The sequence below is a fragment of the Triticum aestivum genome, chromosome 3A (assembly GCF_018294505.1).
Source record: "Triticum aestivum cultivar Chinese Spring chromosome 3A, IWGSC CS RefSeq v2.1, whole genome shotgun sequence".
Classification (NCBI taxonomy): Eukaryota; Viridiplantae; Streptophyta; class Magnoliopsida; order Poales; family Poaceae; genus Triticum; species Triticum aestivum.
The window spans coordinates 721,069,551-721,089,621 of record NC_057800.1 but is presented as its reverse complement, the minus strand read 5'-3'; the positions used below and the strand labels follow the sequence as shown (position 1 = coordinate 721,089,621).

At 43.6% G+C, this 20,071-nt stretch overlaps 1 protein-coding gene across 1 annotated transcript; it reads right to left on the bottom strand.

Moving 5' to 3' along the window:
- Window positions 1-6,895: 6,895 nt before the first annotated feature.
- LOC123063486 (uncharacterized) lies at window positions 6,896-9,010 on the bottom strand. Its single transcript, XM_044487285.1, has 2 exons — window positions 8,699-9,010; window positions 6,896-8,592 (listed from the first exon to the last, which is right to left on the bottom strand). Exons 1-2 carry the CDS (start codon window positions 8,709-8,711, stop codon window positions 7,169-7,171), a joined length of 1,437 nt encoding a protein of 478 aa, XP_044343220.1. The 5' UTR covers window positions 8,712-9,010; the 3' UTR covers window positions 6,896-7,168.
- Between the last annotated feature and the right edge of the window lie 11,061 nt (window positions 9,011-20,071).

Sequence of the window (20,071 nt, the reverse complement as noted above, 5' to 3'; positions counted from 1 at the left end):
TTCTAGTCGGAACCTGACGCCGGATCAACTGCTCGCCTGAGGGCAGACAATCATGTGCTAACCTCCACAAGATAGTTTTCATCTTGTTTGGGGCTTTAACATTCCACAGCTTCTTCCACATCTTCTCTTCCGAAGTCCAAGCAGAATGCTGACCTCGGCCATTGCCACTTTGCTTGATCATGAAACGGGATGATCTGGCCATGTTGTAGCTAGACCGGACTGTGTACACACCAAACCTTGTAAAAGGCCAGCGAGCAAAGTCCGACCCACCAGCTATGTTAATAGGAATCTGAAGGATCTCATTCGCCACCGCTTCGCAGAAAAATGCCCTCACTGAGTCCACGTCCCAGCAGGCATGCTCCGCATCGATCAAACAGTGCACCGTAGCCGAGGCTGGGATTGGAGAGATGGGACGGTGGAGAGTCGGAGGAGTCGAGGGGATCCAGTGATCGGAAAGGATGCGCGTGCTCTTCCCATTGCCAATACCCCACTGAACCCCCATCTTCAACAACTCCCGGCCATGCAAAATCGCCCGCCAGGTTGCAGAAGCCGACCGAGGCGCCCGTGCTTCCCAAAAGCTACTGAACTGGAAGTACCTCCCTTTCAAAACCCTGGCACACAGGGAGTCAGGTTTTTTAAACAGAGTTGCTGAGTGCTTAAATGCAATGGCTAGACAGCACAATTTACAGCGTCGTGCGGCAACAACCAAACAGGTTCTATGTATTGTGGATACTTCAAAATACTCCGTTTTAGTAAAACCATGGTATCTCATACCTATAGGCAAAATTACTGCAGTTTTTAATAATTTGGTTTATATAGTACTATGCTATCAAACACAGCTTGCTACAAGTTAATTATGTAGTACTAATTAATAACACAGTTAATTACACGTTCAAAAAATAACACAGTTAATTATATAGTACTTAGTACAACATAAAATATTACCAGTCTCAGTAATAATGCGGAAGTCTACAACTTGTGAACAAACATGATGACACAAATTTGGTGAGTATGAATCTAGTGTGCCTAAAAAATTCATAACAATATTTAATATTGATGTGGAATATGTACAATAGGTAGCCCATGTAGGTGCATGCGTTGATGACTAAATACTACTTGCCAGGATTTTGATGTTATTCCATTGTATATTATGCAAACACCAAGCTTTGATATGACCTGTCAGATCAGTTTGTGTATCAGCTAATTAAAAACCACTTTTAAATTGCCAATGTCGGTAATGGAGAACTTATATATTCTTATATCAATGGATATCGAGACATATTCACACAATTATTTTTTCTTCCTAATCTTAACCAACTAATTTAAATTTGCAAGTATGTATGAATTTCATGCACACTTCCTTTTTTTTTTGACCTAAACAATGGTTTTCTCACGGTCTTTACTCATGATACATGTGTCTTCTGAAAGTAGGTTAATCTCCACCAAGCCTGTCATGCATTACATTTTTTTTATGTAAGGGCTGCCAACTTATCATTTTAACTTGTTATGAAGTAATTCCAGCACAATCAATTTGTTTGATATGAGTAGCCTTACCATGGAGACCTAGAGGTCACATATTTTACGTCAAGAGTTTCTTGCAAGAGTGATTAGAAATCTCAATGATTAACACTGGCAAGATATATAGGAACTCTCAAAAGGCAAAATCTTACATCGTACAATTAAAAATTAGATGGGATAAAGAGTGCACTTACAACCCAGATATATAAAGGCGAATATCTGTGAGAATATCCTCTGTTGTATAATCTATCTTTTTGTGCGTCTTTTGGATAATCCATCTTAGGATGTGAAGAACAAAATGGGTATGCAATCATGAAGTCTAACAGGATTGCAAGCCTGTATAATTTATTATCCTTTGTACCAACGCAAACTATATTAGCTTCCCTCGTAATGGAAATCTGAACATCAATATCTTTTATCTAAGTGCGTGGAAATGGATTGTCAGATTCAAAGCAATCGGATATTTCTCATAGAAATATTAGCTTCTTGACTAAAACCCATGTAAGATACATGGTGTCATCATTGATCATGGTCGTCGTAAATATTTGCACTGAAAGATTAGCTAGGTTCATCGAATTGAAAAGGCTGAGCACAACAACAATTGAACATATTATATGTATGGCAAGCCTCAAAGTGCAACAACCTATATCGTACAATTAGAAAAATAGATAGAAAACAAAGTACACTCCCAACCTTCATATATGAAGGCGAACAACAGTGACAACTTCCTCTCTTTGATAACGCATATTTTGTTGTTGGCATTTCTTTGATATTCCTTCTTACAACATACAGTAATGAGCAAAATGATTCAAACATGCAAGACGCTCAATGAATTAGGACAGCAAGTCTGTACAACCTGCAACCCTTTGCATCAACAAAACACTATATTAGCTTCCCTTGGATATTGGAATCCAAATCCAAACAGCAAATATAAAAAAAAATCTAATTGAATCCAAGATTCACTATCAAATTCGAAGCGACATGATATTTCTCATATTAATATTAGTAGTTTTCAAAGTGCAGGAGAACAACTATAAACGTCAAAGTGAAACGACCTGCATTGTACAATTAGATATTTAGATGGAAAATAATGTTTACTTACAATCCACATATATGATAGAAAATAAGGGTGACTAATCCTCTCTTGGATGGTCGATCTTTTTTTTTGTCCGTTGTTTGATGTTCTGTATTATGACAAACAACACATACATGCAAGGAGTGCAGTCAAATATCAACACATCGGCAAGCATCTCACATCGACTATATAAGCTCTTCTCAACCTAATGCATGCAACACGGCTCATGGGTGATAGCTGCCCTCAGAAACACAGGGTGACGGTTTGAAGAGCAATGGAGGAGATGGAAGCAACTCCACCTCATCATGAGCACCATGCATGCTCCAGTCACCTCCCGAAACTCACATCTGAGTAGAACCTGGAGATAAGAGAGCCATACGCACGTACCGTACATGCCAGTATGCCACACACTCGGACTGCCTTTCATCGATCTTGCTGTGACAAACGCGTGCTGCGGACGGAACGGCGATTCCTGCTTAACCCATGTTCAGTGGCACGGCTGGTCCCGATGTCTTGTGAAGGAAGGGTGTTGGTTGCTTCATCGACTCCTGACCCGGCCTCGATGGAGCTATTAGGAATCCAGCAGTGTCACCTGTTTCTGCCAAGACGTACGGCAGGAACGATCGGGCCTTCGTTGGCAGCGAAGCCTATTGCGGCCAGGACGGAGATTCCCGCCAGCTAGAGTTCCATCGCAGCATGGCTCTCGGTGGTGCGCCGAGGAGAGATATGAAAGCGACTCAACCTCATTAAAGACATTGATTGATATATGCTTCATTGTGTTGTTGGTCTATGCCGCTGCTTTGAATACAATCTTAATCCCAAATCGCCTATGTTTCTTCTTCGGAGATCACCTTGCTGTTGTGTTGCGGCAGCGGCCAGGGTGCTGCGTTATTCTACGACTTGATTTCCTCCACCATGCTTATAAAATGTAAGCGGATATGCATCGAAGAGTCCAGCTTGAAGGAACAATACAAAATGAATGGGGGAGAAGATTTTTCAGGATTCCTTTTTAACGTGATTGCCTTTTTTGTGAGAAATCCCTTTAGCGTACGTGATTGCTTTGATTTTTTTATATCCTGCCTTTTCTTTGTTGTGGGGGTAATCTTTGCTGTTAACTTATTTTTAAAAGAGGGCGTGCTACACATCCACCGGCTGATATTTTTAAAAGATCAGCCGGCTCGCGAGCCGTCGGATTGCCGCATCAAGCGAGCCGGGCATGCCTCCAGAACTGCAACAAGTCTTGTTGCGAAATTATTTCTGCAACATAGGTCTTGTTGCGGGATCTTTTTGCAACGGCTGTTTTGTTGCGAAAAAAACTATAACTAGGGTTTTGTTGCAATTTTTTCTGCAACTGAGGTCTTGTTGCAAAAAATTTCCGCAACAGAGGTTTTGTTCCAAAACTAGACCCGCCATAGACCATTGCAACACCGGATATGTTTCTGAAACATAGCCTCTGTTTCGAAAGCGCGTTCGACAAAGAAAGGCATGCAATCCATCAATTGGACGTGTGTCATGCAGCGGAGGTGGCGGACGCGGCTCCCTTTTTAAAATTATTTTTTACTTCAAAGATATGCGTCCTAGAGTCCAGATTGGCTCATATAGGAAAAAAATCTTCACGGATACAAAAGGAACAGGCTAAAAATTAGTAAGGCGAATCACGTGGTTGCCTTGTGAGGAATCCTTATAAACGTCGTACGTGGGAGAGTAATTTTCCTTGTTAACTTTTTTATTTCTGAATAATCTCAATCATCATAATTTGGTCTCACTAGATGAACGATTTTTTTTACATTTTCTATATTTTCTTCATCAATATAGAAAAAATAGGAAAGCTCTACACCGTTATAATTCGGCCCCACCAGATAAACAATAATGTGTAATATATAAAGGTAGGAAATAAAATAGGAAAGCTCGTAAATTCTAATTAACGTGGGAACTTCTGGGGAGTCCATAATTAGTATAATAAAATAATAATGTGTAATATATAAAGGTAGGAAAGATCTACACTGTTATAATTCGGCCCACCAGATAAACAGCTCGTAAATTCTAATTAACATGGGAATTTCTATGGAGTTCATAATTATTACTAGTAGAAGAATGCCCGTGCGTTGCCACGGGCTTTTCAAATATTTCGCTGGAGTTATCAGAAATTATAGAAACCACTTCACATGTATAGAAAAGATAGCACATGCACAATCGTGTAATTATTGAAAAACACTTCACATGCAATGTAGTTGATAAAAAATGGCAGTTTCACGATGTACACCTAAAGAGTGATGATCCAACGATATCAGAAATTAAGATCCACTTGATGCGATTAAGATAGTCTCGCACAATATCAGAAATGTTGTCCGTACCTTCATTCACATGATATTTAAGCAAGTACAATAGAGACTACTTCCTCAACTCGTAACCATCATGCACAGACAACATATGTGGAAGATCTAAAGATGTGTAGCGGAGTTTGCCGTGCTAACCGGACAAACCAATTTTAACCGTTCCACGAGGGCATAAAATCTAAAACACAATTTTATATTTGCTTATATTTTTGGTTTGTTATGAGATGTCATTGTGTCCACGGGGGCATAAAGTCTTTATCATGCGCTGATCACATGTGATCATGGAAAAAAAAACTTTGGGTGCCACTATAGGAACAAAGGCTACTAAAACTCCCACGCTTACATCCTTTGAAATGGGGAGGGGGGAGGGGGAGATGTCATTGTGTCGGAAATTATCAAGGAGGACACCAAGATTTTTGTCACAGTCATGCAGTGCATCTGGTCCAGTAGAAATAAATTTACTCATGGCGAGGAAAAAGTTCCAACCACTACTGCGATCGAAGGCGCTAGTTGATGAACTGGTTGGGGCTCTTGAGTTACCCCTAGTCGAGATGCTCTTAAGGGAAGCAAAAAAAAAAGGCCCGCAGAGTTGGCGCCCACCCATGACCGGTGGCCGGCTGGGTCGCTCTAACTCCAACGGGGCACGTTATTAGAGATCACCAAGGGGTGTTCTTAGAAGCCGGTCTGAAGCCGTACAAGGGCATTGAGGACTTTTTCCAGAGCGAGTTGTTGGCATGTCGAGATGTTGTAGAAGCCGTGCTGAGAAGAGGACATCAATATGTTATGGTCCAGGTGGACTGCTCTACACTTGCATATTTGTGGCATGCCATGAGTCTAACTCGTATCAATGGCGAACATATCATGACTGAAATTAGATGGATGATTGACTCCAGGCTTTCAAGTTTCTTTTGAACTCTACACGACACAAACTAGGCGGCGCATCTATGTGCAAAAGAGGCTCTTAGCAATTTATCTGTTAATTGCTTTAATGTAATTTCTGGATCCTTGACTAGAATTTTTCAGGTTGATAATAATCTTTGACAGTTTAATAAAACAAAGGGATTTACTTCAAAAAAGGCTACCCTACATAAGTCAGTGGCCGGAGGTAATGGGGCCAGCTGCCCCACGCGTGACCAGCGTCTGGACGGGCGCGGGCGCCTGTGAGCGACCCGAGCGTAGTGCTCCCAGCGAGCGCTATATAGCCACTCACAATTAGATAACACAAAGGTCAAAAAGACAACGTCACGGATGGAGTTTGATACCTACTGACACTAAAAGCATGTATTCCAAACTATTGGACGGAAGCCGCGCGAAAGGCAGCAAGATGGACCATGAATGACCTTGACAGTTTCGTTGCCAAGCAGCCAAGCAGGCAAAGCATCCAAGTAGCTTGATGACGATGCAGGCAGGGAACCAAACAAGAACAATCAAGTCAGGCCAAACCACTCTATCAGGCGAAACTTCTATCTAGCTTTCTTGCAGCCACGCAACCTTTCACGCTATCAAGCGGGAATCCTACCTAGCTTTCTTTTTTCAGAAAGATGCATGAGAGGAGAAAAATGCACACCTTCACATCAGTGTGTCAATATAGGAGCTTCTGAGCAGCTTCCTGTGTAATCTATCAGATCGTGCATGCACGATCATCTTCCATTCTTATCCTCAATGGAATGTAAAGCAAGAGGATGGGTTATATACACAGATCGATGCAGGTCTTGCTGCATTATTTATCAGATGGTGCAGCCAACACTAACACCAATACCCCGCAAAAAAAATCTTATAATTAATTAGTATAACATCGTGCCTTTCAGCTCTGTACACCCAATCTAGAAATCTTGCCTCCGCCAATGCTTCAATCCCATAGATGAGTGCAATGAGTACACATCCCTTCGATTTATGCAGCCAACACCAATACACACTGATGATCACGCCAACAAAGAGCAAAGCCATACCTCAAATAGATCGAGTCTGCCCAGAAAACTTGTCATCATTTTCTCTTTTCTATGTTGTCATTTAAAATCCATTATACATTGTCCAACAGCCCTTAAGGCTGTCTAGTGAACGTGTCATAACTCACAACACATAATACATGACTAACAATACATTCCATAAGTGTGATGGCCCTTCGGCATTCCATAACTCTACCCTGATTTTTGTAAAGTCACGTAGGACATGATCTAAGTATTATTATCGTGACGTCCAGTCCTTAAAAGCCGAAAAGATGTTTAGATTTCTAATTTGATCATTGTTTGTAGTAACACAAAACAGAGTAGACTGTTTGGATGACTGCGAGAACTAGGCCAATAGCAGCTGCCAGGAGGCCAACGGCTAGCCAAGGGTTTCTCAAGTACCTCTGCTTTAGCCACGCAATCCACCTCCGCGGGTAGCTGTGGAACCGCTTCTCCAGCTTCTTGCATGTCTCCCGAAGGTAGTTGCAGTCGGGGTCATCCGGGTCGAACTGGATCCCCTTGCAAAGGTCGGCGAAGCATTTTGCCACCTCTTCGTTGTTGCCATGGCCATGCACGATGACGCCTCTCTTCGACAGGAGCTCCACGTCCTTCGTGGTGCAGGCCACCTGGGATATGAACACGCAGTATGCCGTGACGTGGCTCCCCACGGTCTCCCGGTTCCGTTGCTCCAGCTCTATCAAGTTGCGTAATAACCGCCATGTCTCGGAGTCGATGTCCAGGCAGGGGACCTCCAGTGTGCCGCCACCGACGTCCAACTTCACGTCGAGGATGCAGCGGATGAGACCCTTCTCGCTCATGGCCCGAGCCTTGAACTTCACTCCCGCGAAGTTGTACTCCGTCGCCGAGCGCCACCGGCGCACAGACACGGGATCGACTGTGCTAACCGGCATGGCAGGCGAGACGGACAGTGCAACAGGCTTCAAGTGCATATGAAGAAGATGGAGAAGATTTCCCGGCACCATCGGCTCTGGTGGCACCATGGCCGGCGCGGCCATGGCGTACTTTTGTCTCCTCATGAGATCAAGTGAATAATTTGATATGTCTGTAAGCACACGTTCCTTACCATCCAAAGTGGTCAGCTCCCCGATCTTCTCAAGCACGAAGTACGGTATCTGGTTCTCCGCGAGATAGAACACGTCGCGGACCACCGCTAGCGCCTCCGCCCTGTTTGCCGACGAGACGCCGGCCTCTGCAGTGCCCACATCATCTAGATCTAGATGATGTGCTCGGAGTCCGACGAGGCGGGACAGTATGTAACAGCCGTCGAGGAGGAGCATGCGCACGAATTGCTCGCTCGACATGTCATCAAATGTGTTGGCGTAGCAGTTCCTGGTGTGGTGCTCGAGGCATGCCAGCTCCTTGAGGTAGACCTCTACCGTCATGGTGGGTCTCGTTGCCTTCGCCGCCGAGAGCACCAGGTCGAGGCTAGCCAGCTTGTCGTGCTCCACGGCGAGGTGTGGGCTTCTGCTCTGGGGCCGAGGGTAGTTGTACGGGCCGATGTCGACGTGGTCAGGATCGTACTCGCTGCTGTCGACGTTCCGCGTGAGGTCACGGACCTTGCCGACGATGATGGAACAAGGACGGCGACGGTCGAGGACCTGCGCCTTGGATGAGTTCAGGGTGGCCAGTTTACTTTCCAGCTCATGGGCCAACTGATCCATCTCCAGGACGCAGGAATCCGAATCCGTAGATTGGCCTACATCGGTAAACAGAGTATAATCTTTCAAGCAAATTCTGACTTTAATTACTTGTATTAATGCATGAAAAAATAGAACAGACGGGAGGATAATTTATGTTGGCACCTTTTTGATCCATTTGCTTGTCCACTGATGGCCTTACGCTGCCGTCTACCAGAGTAGCATGCAGTTGCGCTCCTGGAGTTGAGCTAGCCTCTCAAGTCCCCAACCCATGTTGTATGTGTTCCAGAGTTTGTAGCCGAGCATGCATGATAATGCAGCAAGACCAGCATGCAAGTGCCTTGCAGCGCTAGGCTGAGTGCCTTGCGGAGGTAGTAGACGGTGAGGGAGAAAGAGCGCGTGAGGGAGATGAGAGGAGGTAGTTGAGCTGATTTGGATACGAAGGGATAAGGCCGATGCATCGGGCGGGTAGTAACGTTTTACCCAAAGAGATAGAGAAACGAAAGCTAGCTAGAATTCTCCATTGATAAGGTTGCGTGGCTGCAAGAAAGAAAGAATCCGACAGAACGTTTTGGCTTGGCGTGACCGTTGCTTTCTGCTTGTTTGGTTCCCTGCAACGCTGCATCGCCATCAGGTCAGGCAGCCAGCGGCAAAAGGAGCAACTTTAGGCAGTCGTGTGAGGTTTGCCGGCTGCTTGGTTCCGCGCGGCCAAACTTGTCCATCTTCTTGCTGCCTTCCGGCCAGCGGTTTGGAATAGAACATGTTTTCAGTACGTCTCAACAAAGTTGAACCAACCCATCTACTTTTATACTTGAGTTCTTGCTGCACAAGTTTGCCAAATTTATAGCTCCTTGCAGTGAATTTTTGTTTTGGGGCCTCTCTAAATCTGGGTCCGTACATGGTCTCACAACTCAGAACTTACAGCCACATTTGGTATGGCACAAAACAACATAATTTATTTGTTCCTCCTACCAGCTCTAAACTAAGGACAAAAACTAATGTTGGGTAACTCTACACATATTACATAGAGATCTATATGTGCACTTATTCAACGATGTGTTCAATCTCGATAAGTTTGCCACGCCCTTCGTCTGCGCTGGCTTTGGTATGAATGTGCCGACCACCCCAAGACCACCTCTATGGTAAAATCACAAAGATTTGGTAAAGGGAAAAGTTGGGGAAGCTTTCTTGTTCTCCCTCTTCTTGGCTCCTTTCCTTCTTCCTCAAAGCCTAAATCAGAGGGCAGCCATGGAAGTGGTGAAGGGCGTGGTGCAGAAAGGAGACACCTGGGGAGGAGTGGGGAAGGAAGGGAGGAGGGAGTAGGCTGGCTGGAGAAGAGAGGAGAAAGGGATTCTTCCCTTCGGCTTGGGGAAGAGAAGAAAGATGTGGAGCACGCCTCCTATGGACAAGGAGATCTCACATTGTAAGGGAGAGGTAAGAGATAAGGTTCAGTTTTTTTTCAATTTCCTGAATTAGAGAATATTTTGAAATTCCCTAATAATATAAGCCATGGGATTGAAATAAATCATAGGAGACGAACCCGGAGTCCGACTCGAGGAAATATGTAGTGCATTTCGACTATCTCGGCGAGCCTGACGTAACTAAAGAGTCGGATTTATGAATTGATGGACCGGGTAAACATGGATAAAGAGAGTCCGAAAGCACGATTTATGGAAAAATCGATTATTAGAAACCAGGGGTGTTATAGGTGGTGTGTGATGTGTTCAAATCCCCAATGCACAACTTCGATGGGGCACGAACTATATTACAAACCGAACACCACCCGACCCCAAGCCAGGTTCAATACGTACGACATCGGTTCCCCAACATCGAGGCCGGGGGGGGGGGGGGGGGGGGGGGTCGTCCAACGCATGTGCTCAAACTTGATTTGGTCTATCATGGCACAAAGAGCAGTAGGAAAACATCATGGTCAAACCCTTCTCGTACGTTGGGTCAAAGGGGTAGATTATGTGGGCCCCCATCGTTATGTGTAATGCACCGTAATTTTACGTTCTGTAAGATTTGTCTTATTTCCGACGCAAAAAGAGACCGTAAGAAAATATATAATCGTTGAAAAAAATATTTTATGTTATGTAAAATTACAAATGTAAAAACATAGTGTAAAATACACATAATCTGTAATTTTTCTTGTCTTATGATCTATATTTTTATTTTCTTATGTCAAATTTTACGTCGTGAATCGATAGGAATGTAACTATTTGAATTCTAAACGTAATTTAATTATGAAATGATCGTAATATTACCTCGGGTGAAGAATAACGTATTCTGCACCCTGGGTGATGAATAGTAACAAAAAATAGAGAGGAGGTAATTTTACAATCGCTTCCTAAATAAATTACCTTTAGACTATAAATAGTTACATGTATCTTGATTCAATATGTAAAATTTGGTATAGAAAAACAAAAAGTATAGGTTATAAGACCAGAAAAATCACATTTTATATATGTTTTACACTATGGTTTTACATTCATAATTTTATGTAACATAAAATATTTTTTACGGTGAGTACATGTTTTTTCACGTTCTCTTTTTATGTATGAAATAAGATAAAATTTACGAAACGTAAAAATACGGTGCATTGATGTCAAAATAGAGAGGGGGTGAAGAATAACAATTCCTCACCCAGGGTGACGAATAGCGTGACCCTATATATATAGGGATAAGACGTGCTCGATCAGAACAACCCCTATACCCTGCATGCGGCCGGAAAAAAAATGTATGGATGGTGTGTGATTTGTTCAAATCCCGAATGCGCAATTTCGATGGGGCACCAACTCCATTAGTAGTAACATTACAAACTGAATATCGTACTCCCCCAGCCAGGTTAAAGATGTACGATGTCGGTTCCACAACTTCGAGGTGGGTGGGGGCGGGGCGGGGGGGGGGGGGGGGGGGTAGGGGGTTTCGTCTGACGCATGTGCTCAAACTTGATTTGCTTTAACATAGCACGTAGAGCAAGAGGAAACCGCCATGGTCAAACCCTTCTCGTACTTTGGGTTAAAGGGATAGATTGTGTGATGATAAATGTCTATAATGACCGTATCATGGGGCTTTAATGAAGCTTAAGATATGCAACTTCCCATCGGGTCACCCATCCTTAGACTCCTCCAGCCCCAGCATGCCGAACTTCTGCGTTCTATTCAACTCGGTTAGCGGATGGAAAGCCGCTCCTTGCTGATAAGACTTGCCTCCTTGCCTTTAAGACGTTTCACGTTGGTCACCGTATGGGACCTACTCCCTACTATTACACGCGTTTGTGCTTTTACAAACTGTGTGCAATATTTACATGGCCGGTGTGTCGCGGCCTAGCCTTCTATGAGCACCATTAATATGGAAAACCGATGGGAGAAGAGGCAAGAAATTGATGGGAGGAGTGGCGGGAAACGGTAGCGTGTTTCGATATATAACACCATTAATATGGAAAACCTAGTAAAGAATGAAGTGTGAGTTAGCACGACGCATGCGCACAATGCACACCTATGTTGCATTCTTGACGTGGAGCTGGTCGGCGGCGGCACGCTGGAGGTGAAGAAAATATGCCCTAGAGGCAATAATAAAGCTATTATTTATTCCCTTATATCATAATAAATGTTTATTATTCATGCTAGAATTGTATTAACCGGAAACTTAGTACATGCGTGAATACATAGATAAACAGAGTGTCACTAGTATGCCTCTACTTGTCTAGCTCGTTGAATCAAAGATGGTTAAGTTTCTGAGCCATAGACATGAGTTGTCATTTGATTAACGGGATCACATCATTAGAGAATGATGTGATTGACTTGACCCATTCCGTTAGCTTAGCAAGATGATCGTTTAGTTTGTTGCTACTGCTTTCTTCATGACTTATACATGTTCCTCTAACTATGAGATTATGCAACTCCCGAATACCGGAGGAACAATTTGTGTGCTACCAAACGTCACAATGTAACTGCGTGATTATAAAGGTGCTCTACAGGTGTCTCCGATGGTACTTGTTGAGTTGGCATAGATCGAGATTAGGATTTGTCACTCCGATTGTCGGAGAGGTATCTCTGGGCCCTCTCGGTAATGCACATCACTATAAGCCTTGCAAGCATTGTGACTAATGAGTTAGTTGCGGGATGATGCATTACGGAACGAGTAAAGAGACTTGCCGGTAACGAGATTGAACTAGGTATGAGGATACCGACGATCGAATCTCGGGCAAGTAACATACCGATGACAAAGGGAACAACGTATGTTGTTATGCGGTTTGACCGATAAAGATCTTCGTAGAATATGTAGGAGCCAATGTGAGCATCCAGGTTCTGCTATTGTTTATTGACTGCAGAAGAGTCTCGATCATGTCTACATAGTTCTCAACCCGTAGGGTCCGCACGCTTAACGTTCGGTATTATGAGTTTATGTGTTTTGATGTACCGAAGGTTTTTCGGAGTCCCGGATGAGATCAGGGACATGACGAGGAGTCTCGAAATGTTTGAGACATAAAGATCGATATATTGGAAGGCTATATTTGGACATCGGAAAGGTTCTGAGTGGTTCGGGTATTTATCGGAGTACCGGAGAGTTACGGGAATTCGCCGGGGAGTATATAGGCCTTATTGGGCTTTAGGGGAAAGAGAGAGGGGAGGCTGTGCGCCCCCAAGGCCTAGTCCGAATTGGACTAGGGGGAGGGGCGGCGCCCCCTCCTTCCTTCTCTTCTCTTTTCCCTTTCCTTCTCTCCTACTCCTACTTCATGGAAGGGGGGGGGATCCTACTCCCGGTGGGAGTACGACTCCCCAGGGCGCGCCATAGTAGAGGGTCGTGTTGGGTAACGTAGTAATTTCAAAAAAAATCCTACGCACACACAGGATCATGATGATGCACAGCAACGAGAGGGGAGAGTGTTGTCTACGTACCCACGCAGACCGACTGTGGAAGCGTTGACAAAACGTAGAGGAAGTAGTCGTACGTCTTCCCGATTCGACCGATCCAAGCACCGTTACTCCGGCACCTTCGAGTTCTTAGCACACGTACAGCTCGATGACGCTCCCCGGGCTCCGATCCAGCAAAGCTTCGGGGACGAGTTCCGTCAGCACAACGGCGTGGTGACGATGATGATGTTCTACTGACGCAGGGCTTCACCTAAGCACTACAACGGTATGACCGAGGTGGAATATGGTGCCAGGGGGCACCGCACACGGCTAAGGAACGATCTCAAGGATCAACTTGTGTGTCCTAGGGTGCCCCCTGCCTCCGTATATAAAGGAGCCAAGGGGAGGGGTGCGGCCGGCCAAGGAGGGCGCGCCAAGGGAGTCCAACTCCCTGTGGGAGTAGGATTCCTCCCCCAATCCTAGTTGGAATAGGATTCCTTGAGGGGGGAAGAGAGAGAGGGGGCCGGCCACCTCTCCTTGTCCTAATAGGACTAGGGGAGGGGGCAGGCGCGCGGCCCACCTTGGGCTGCCCCTTTCTCCTTTCCACTAAAGCCCACTAAGGCCCATATAGCTTCCGAGGGGTTCCGGTAACCTCCCGGTACTCCGGTAAAATCCCGATTTTACCCGGAACACTTTCGATATCCAAACATAGGCTTCCAATATATCAATCTTTATGTCTCGACCATTTCGAGACTCCTCGTCATGTCCGTGATCACATCCGAGACTCCGAACTAACTTCGGTACATCAAAATGCATAAACTCATAATAACTGTCATCGTAACGTTAAGCGTGCAGACCCTACGGTTCGAGAACAATGTAGACATGACTGAGATAGATCTCCGGTCAATAACCAATAGCGGGACCTGGATGCTCATATTGGCTCCTACATATTCTACGAAGATCTTTTATCGGTCAAACCGCATAACAACATACGTTGTTCCCTTTGTCATCGGCATGTTACTTGCCCGAGATTCGATCGTCGGTATCCAATACCTAGTTCAATCTCGTTACTGGCAAGTCTCTTTACTCGTTCCGTAATACATCATCTCGCAACTAACTCATTAGTTGCAATGCTTGCAAGGCTTATGTGATGTGCATTACCGAGAGGGCCCAGAGATACCTCTCCGACAATCGGAGTGACAAATCCTAATCTCAAAATACGCCAACCCAACATCTACCTTTGGAGACACCTGTAGAGCTCCTTTATAATCACCCAGTTACGTTGTGACGTTTGGTAGCACACAAAGTGTTCCTCCAGTAAACGGGAGTTGCATAATCTCATAGTCATAGGAACATGTATAAGTCATGAAGAAAGCAATAGCAACATACTAAACGATCGGGTGCTAAGCTAATGGAATGGGTCATGTCAATCAGATCATTCAACTAATGATGTGACCTCGTTAATCAAATAACAACACTTTGTTCATGGTTAGGAAACATAACCATCTTTGATTAACGAGCTAGTCAAGTAGAGGCATACTAGTGACACTAAGTTTGTCTATGTATTCATACATGTATTATGTTTCCGGTTAATACAATTCTAGCATGAATAATAAACATTTATCATGATATAAGGAAATAAATAATAACTTTATTATTGCCTCTAGGGCATATTTCCTTCAGTCTCCCACTTGCACTAGAGTCAATAATATAGATTACACAATAATGATTCTAACACCCATGGAGCCTTGGTGCTGATCATGTTTTGCTCGTGGAAGAGGCTTAGTCAACGGGTCTGCAACATTCAGATCCGTATGTATCTTGCAAATCTCTATGTCTCCCACCTGGACTAGATCCCGGATGGAATTGAAGCGTCTCTTGATGTGTTTGGTTCTCTTGTGAAATCTGGATTCCTTTGCCAAGGCAATTGCACCAGTATTGTCACAAAAGATTTTCATTGGACCCTATGCACTAGGTATGACACCTAGATCGGATATGAACTCCTTCATCCAGACTCATTCGTTTGCTGCTTCCGAAGCAGCTATGTACTCCGCTTCACATGTAGATCCCGCTACGACGCCTTATTTAGAACTACACCAACTGACAGCTCCACCGTTTAATGTAAATACGTATCCGGTTTGTGATTTAGAATCGTCCGGATCTGTGTCAAAGCTTGCATCAACGTAACCGTTTATAATGAGCTCTTTGTCACCTCCATATACGAGAAACATATCCTTAGTCCTTTTCAGGTATTTCAGGATGTTCTTGACCGCTGTCCAGTGATCCACTCCTGGATTACTTTGGTACCTCCCTGCTAGACTTATAGCAAGGCACACATCAGGTCTGGTACACAGCATTGCATACATGATAGAGCCTATGGCTGAAGCATAGGGAACATCTTTCATTTTCTCTCTATCTTCTGAAGTGGTCGGGCATTGAGTCTGACTCAACTTCACACCTTGTAACACAGGCAAGAACCCTTTCTTTGCTTGATCCATTTTGAACTTCTTCAAAATCTTGTCAAGGTATGTGCTTTGTGAAAGTCCAATTAAGCGTCTTGATCTATCTCTATAGATCTTTATGCCTAATATGTAAGCAGCTTCACCGAGGTCTTTCATTGAAAAACTCTTATTCAAGTATCCCTTTATGCTATCCAGAAATTCTATATCATTTCCAATCGGTAATATGTCCTCCACATATAATATCAGAAATGCTACAGAGCTCCCACTCACTTTCTTGTAAATACAGGCCTCTCCGAAAGTCTGTATAAAACCAAATGCTTTGATCACACTATCAAAGCGTTTATTCCAACTCCGAGAGGCTTGCACCAGTCCATAAATGGATCGCTGGAGCTTGCACACTTTGTTAGCTCCCTTTGGATCGACAAAACCTTCCGGTTGCATCATATACAACTCTTCTTCCAGAAATCCATTCAGGAATGCATTTTTGACATCCTTCTGCCAAATTTCATAATCATAAAATGCGGCAATCGCTAACATGATTCGGACAGACTTAAGCATCGCTACGGGTGAGAAAGTCTCATCGTAGTCAACCCCTTGAACTTGTCGAAAACCTTTTGCGACAAGTCGAGCTTTGTAGACAGTAACATTACCATCAGCGTCGGTCTTCTTCTTGAAGATCCATTTATTCTCAATTGCTTGCTGATCATCGGGCAAGTCAACCAAAGTCCATACTTTGTTCTCATACATGGATCCCATCTCTGATTTCATGGCTTCAAGCCATTTTGCGGAATCTGGGCTCACCATCGCTTCTTCATAGTTCGTAGGTTCATCATGATCTAGCAGCATGATTTCCAGAACAGGATTACCGTACCACTCTGGTGCGGATCTCGCTCTGGTTGATCTACGAGGTTCAGTAGTATCTTGTCCTGAAGTTTCATGATCATCATCATTAGCTTCCTCACTAATTGGTATAGGTGTCGCAGGAACAGTTTTCTGTGATGTACTACTTTCCAATAAGGGAGCAGGTATAGTTACCTCGTCAAGTTCTACTTTCCTCCCACTCACTTCTTTCGAGAGAAACTCCTTCTCTAGAAAGGATCCATTCTTAGCAACGAATGTCTTGGCTTCGGATCTGTGATAGAAGGTGTACCCAACAGTCTCCTTTGGGTATCCTATGAAGACACATTTCTCCGATTTGGGTTCGAGCTTATCAGGTTGAAGCTTTTTCACATAAGCATCGCAGCCCCAAACTTTAAGAAACGACAACTTTGGTTTCTTGTCAAACCATAGTTCATAAGGCGTCGTCTCAACGGATTTTGATGGTGCCCTATTTAACGTGAATGCGGCCGTCTCTAAAGCATATCCCCAAAATGATAGCGGTAAATCAGTAAGAGACATCATAGATCGCACCATATCTAGTAAAGTACGATTACGGCGTTCGGACACACCATTACGCTGTGGTGTTCCGGGTGGCGTGAGTTGCGAAACTATTCCGCATTGTTTCAAATGTACACCAAACTCGTAACTCAAATATTCTCCTCCACGATCAGATCATAGAAACTTTATTTTCTTGTTACGATGATTTTCAACTTCACTCTGAAATTCTTTGAACTTTTCAAATGTTTCAGACTTGTGTTTCATTAAGTAGATATACCCATATCTGCTTAAGTCATCTGTGAAGGTGAGAAAATAACGATATCCACCACGAGCCTCAATATTCATCGGACCACATACATCGGTATGTATGATTTCCAACAAATCTGTTGCTCTCTCCATAGTACCGGAGAACGGCGTTTTAGTCATCTTGCCCATGAGGCACGGTTCGCAAGTACCAAGTGATTCATAATCAAGTGGTTCCAAAAGTCCATCAGTATGGAGTTTCTTCATGCGCTTTATACCGATATGACCTAAATGGCAGTGCCACAAATAAGTTGCACTATCATTATTAACTTTGCATCTTTTGGTTTCAATATTATGATTATGTGTATCACTACGATCGAGATCCAACGAACTACTTTCATTGGGTGTGTAACCATATAAGGTTTTATTCATGTAAACAGAACAACAATTTATTCTCTTACTTAAATGAATAACCGTATTACAATAAACATGATCAAATCATATTCATGCTCAACGCAAACACCAAATAACACTTATTTAGGTTCAACACTAATCCCGAAATTGTAGGGAGTGTGCGATGATGATCATATCAATCTTGGAACCACTTCCAACACACATCGTCACTTCACCCTTAACTAGTTTCTGTTTATTCTGCAACTCCCGTTTTGAGTTACTAATCTTAGCAACTGAACTAGTATCAAATACTTAGGGGTTGCTATAAACATTAGTAAAGTACACATCAATAACATGTATATCAAATATACTTATGTTCACTTTGCCATCCTTCTTATCCGCCAATCACTTGGGGTAGTTCCGCTTCTAGTGACCAGTTCCTTTGCAGCAGAAGCACTTAGTCTCAGGCTTAGGACCAGACTTGGGCTTCTTCACTTGAGCAGCAACTTGCTTGCTGTTCTTCTTGAAGTTCCCCTTCTTTCCTTTGCCCTTTTTTCTTGAAACCAGTGGTCTTGTTAACCATCAACACTTGATATTTTTCTTGATTTCTACCTTCGTCGATTTCAGCATCACGAAGAGCTTGGGAATTGTTTCCGTTATCCCTTGCATATTATAGTTCATCACGAAGTTCTACTAACTTGGTGATGGTGACTAGAGAATTTTGTCAATCACTATCTTATCTGGAAGATTAACTTCCACTTGATTCAAGCGATTGTAGTACCCAGACAATCTGAGCACATGCTCACTAGTTGAGCGATTCTCCTCCATCTTTTAGCTATAGAACTTGTTGGAGACTTCATATCTCTCAACTCGGGTATTTGCTTGAAATATTAACTTCAACTCCTAGAACATCTCATATGGTCCATGACGTTCAAAAACGTCTTTGAAGTCCCGATTCTAAGCCGTTAAGCATGGTGCACTAAACTATCAAGTAGTCATCAGCTTTGCTCTGCCAGACGTTCATAACATCTGGTGTTGCTCCAGCAGCAGGCCTGGCACCCAGCGGTGCTTCCAGGACGTAATTCTTCTGAGCAGCAATGAGGATAATCCTCAAGTTACGAACCCAGTCCGTGTAATTGCTACCATCATCTTTCAACTTTGCTTTCTCAAGGAACGCATTAAAATTCAACGGAACAACAGCACGAGCCATCTATCTACAATCAAACATAAACAAGCAAGATACTATCAGGTACTAAGTTCATGATAAGTTTAAGTTCAATTAATCAAATTACTTAAGAACTCCCACTTAGATAGACATCCCTCTAATCCTCTAAGTGATCACGTGATCCAAATCAACTAAACCATAACCGATCATCACGTGAAATGGAGTAGTTTTCAATGGTGAACATCGTTATGTTGATCATATCTACTATATGATTCACGCTCGACCTTTCGGTCTCCGTGTTCCGAGGCCATATCTGCATATGCTAGGCTCGTCAAGTTTAACCTGAGTATTCTGTGTGTGCAAAAACTGGCTTGCACCCGTTGTAAATGAACGTAGAGCTTATCACACCCGATCATCACGTGGTGTCTGGGCACGACGAACTTTGGCAACGGTGCATACTCAGGGAGAACACTTCTTGATAATTTAGTGAGAGATCATCTTATAATGCTATCGTCAATCAAAGCAAGATAAGATGCATAAAAAGATAAACATCCCATGCAATCAATATAAGTGATATGATATGGCCATCATCATCGTGTGCTTGTGATCTCCATCTCCGAAGCACCATCATGATCACCATCGTCACCGGCGCGACACCTTGATCTCCATTGTAGCATCGTTGTCGTCTTACCAATCTTATGCTTCTACGACTATCGCTACCGCTTAGTGATAAAGTAAAGCATTACAGCGTGATTGCATTGCATACAATAAAGCGACAACCATATGGCTCCTGCCAGTTGCCGATAACTCGGTTACAAAACATGATCATCTCATATAATAAAATTTAGCATCATGTCTTGACCATATCACATCACAACATGCCCTGCAAAAACAAGTTAGACGTCCTCTACTTTGTTGTTGCAAGTTTTACGTGGCTGCTACGGGCTTAAGCAAGAACCAATCTTACCTACGCATCAAAACCACAACGATAGTTTGTCAAGTTGGTGCTGTTTTAACCTTCGCAAGGATCGGGCGTAGCCAC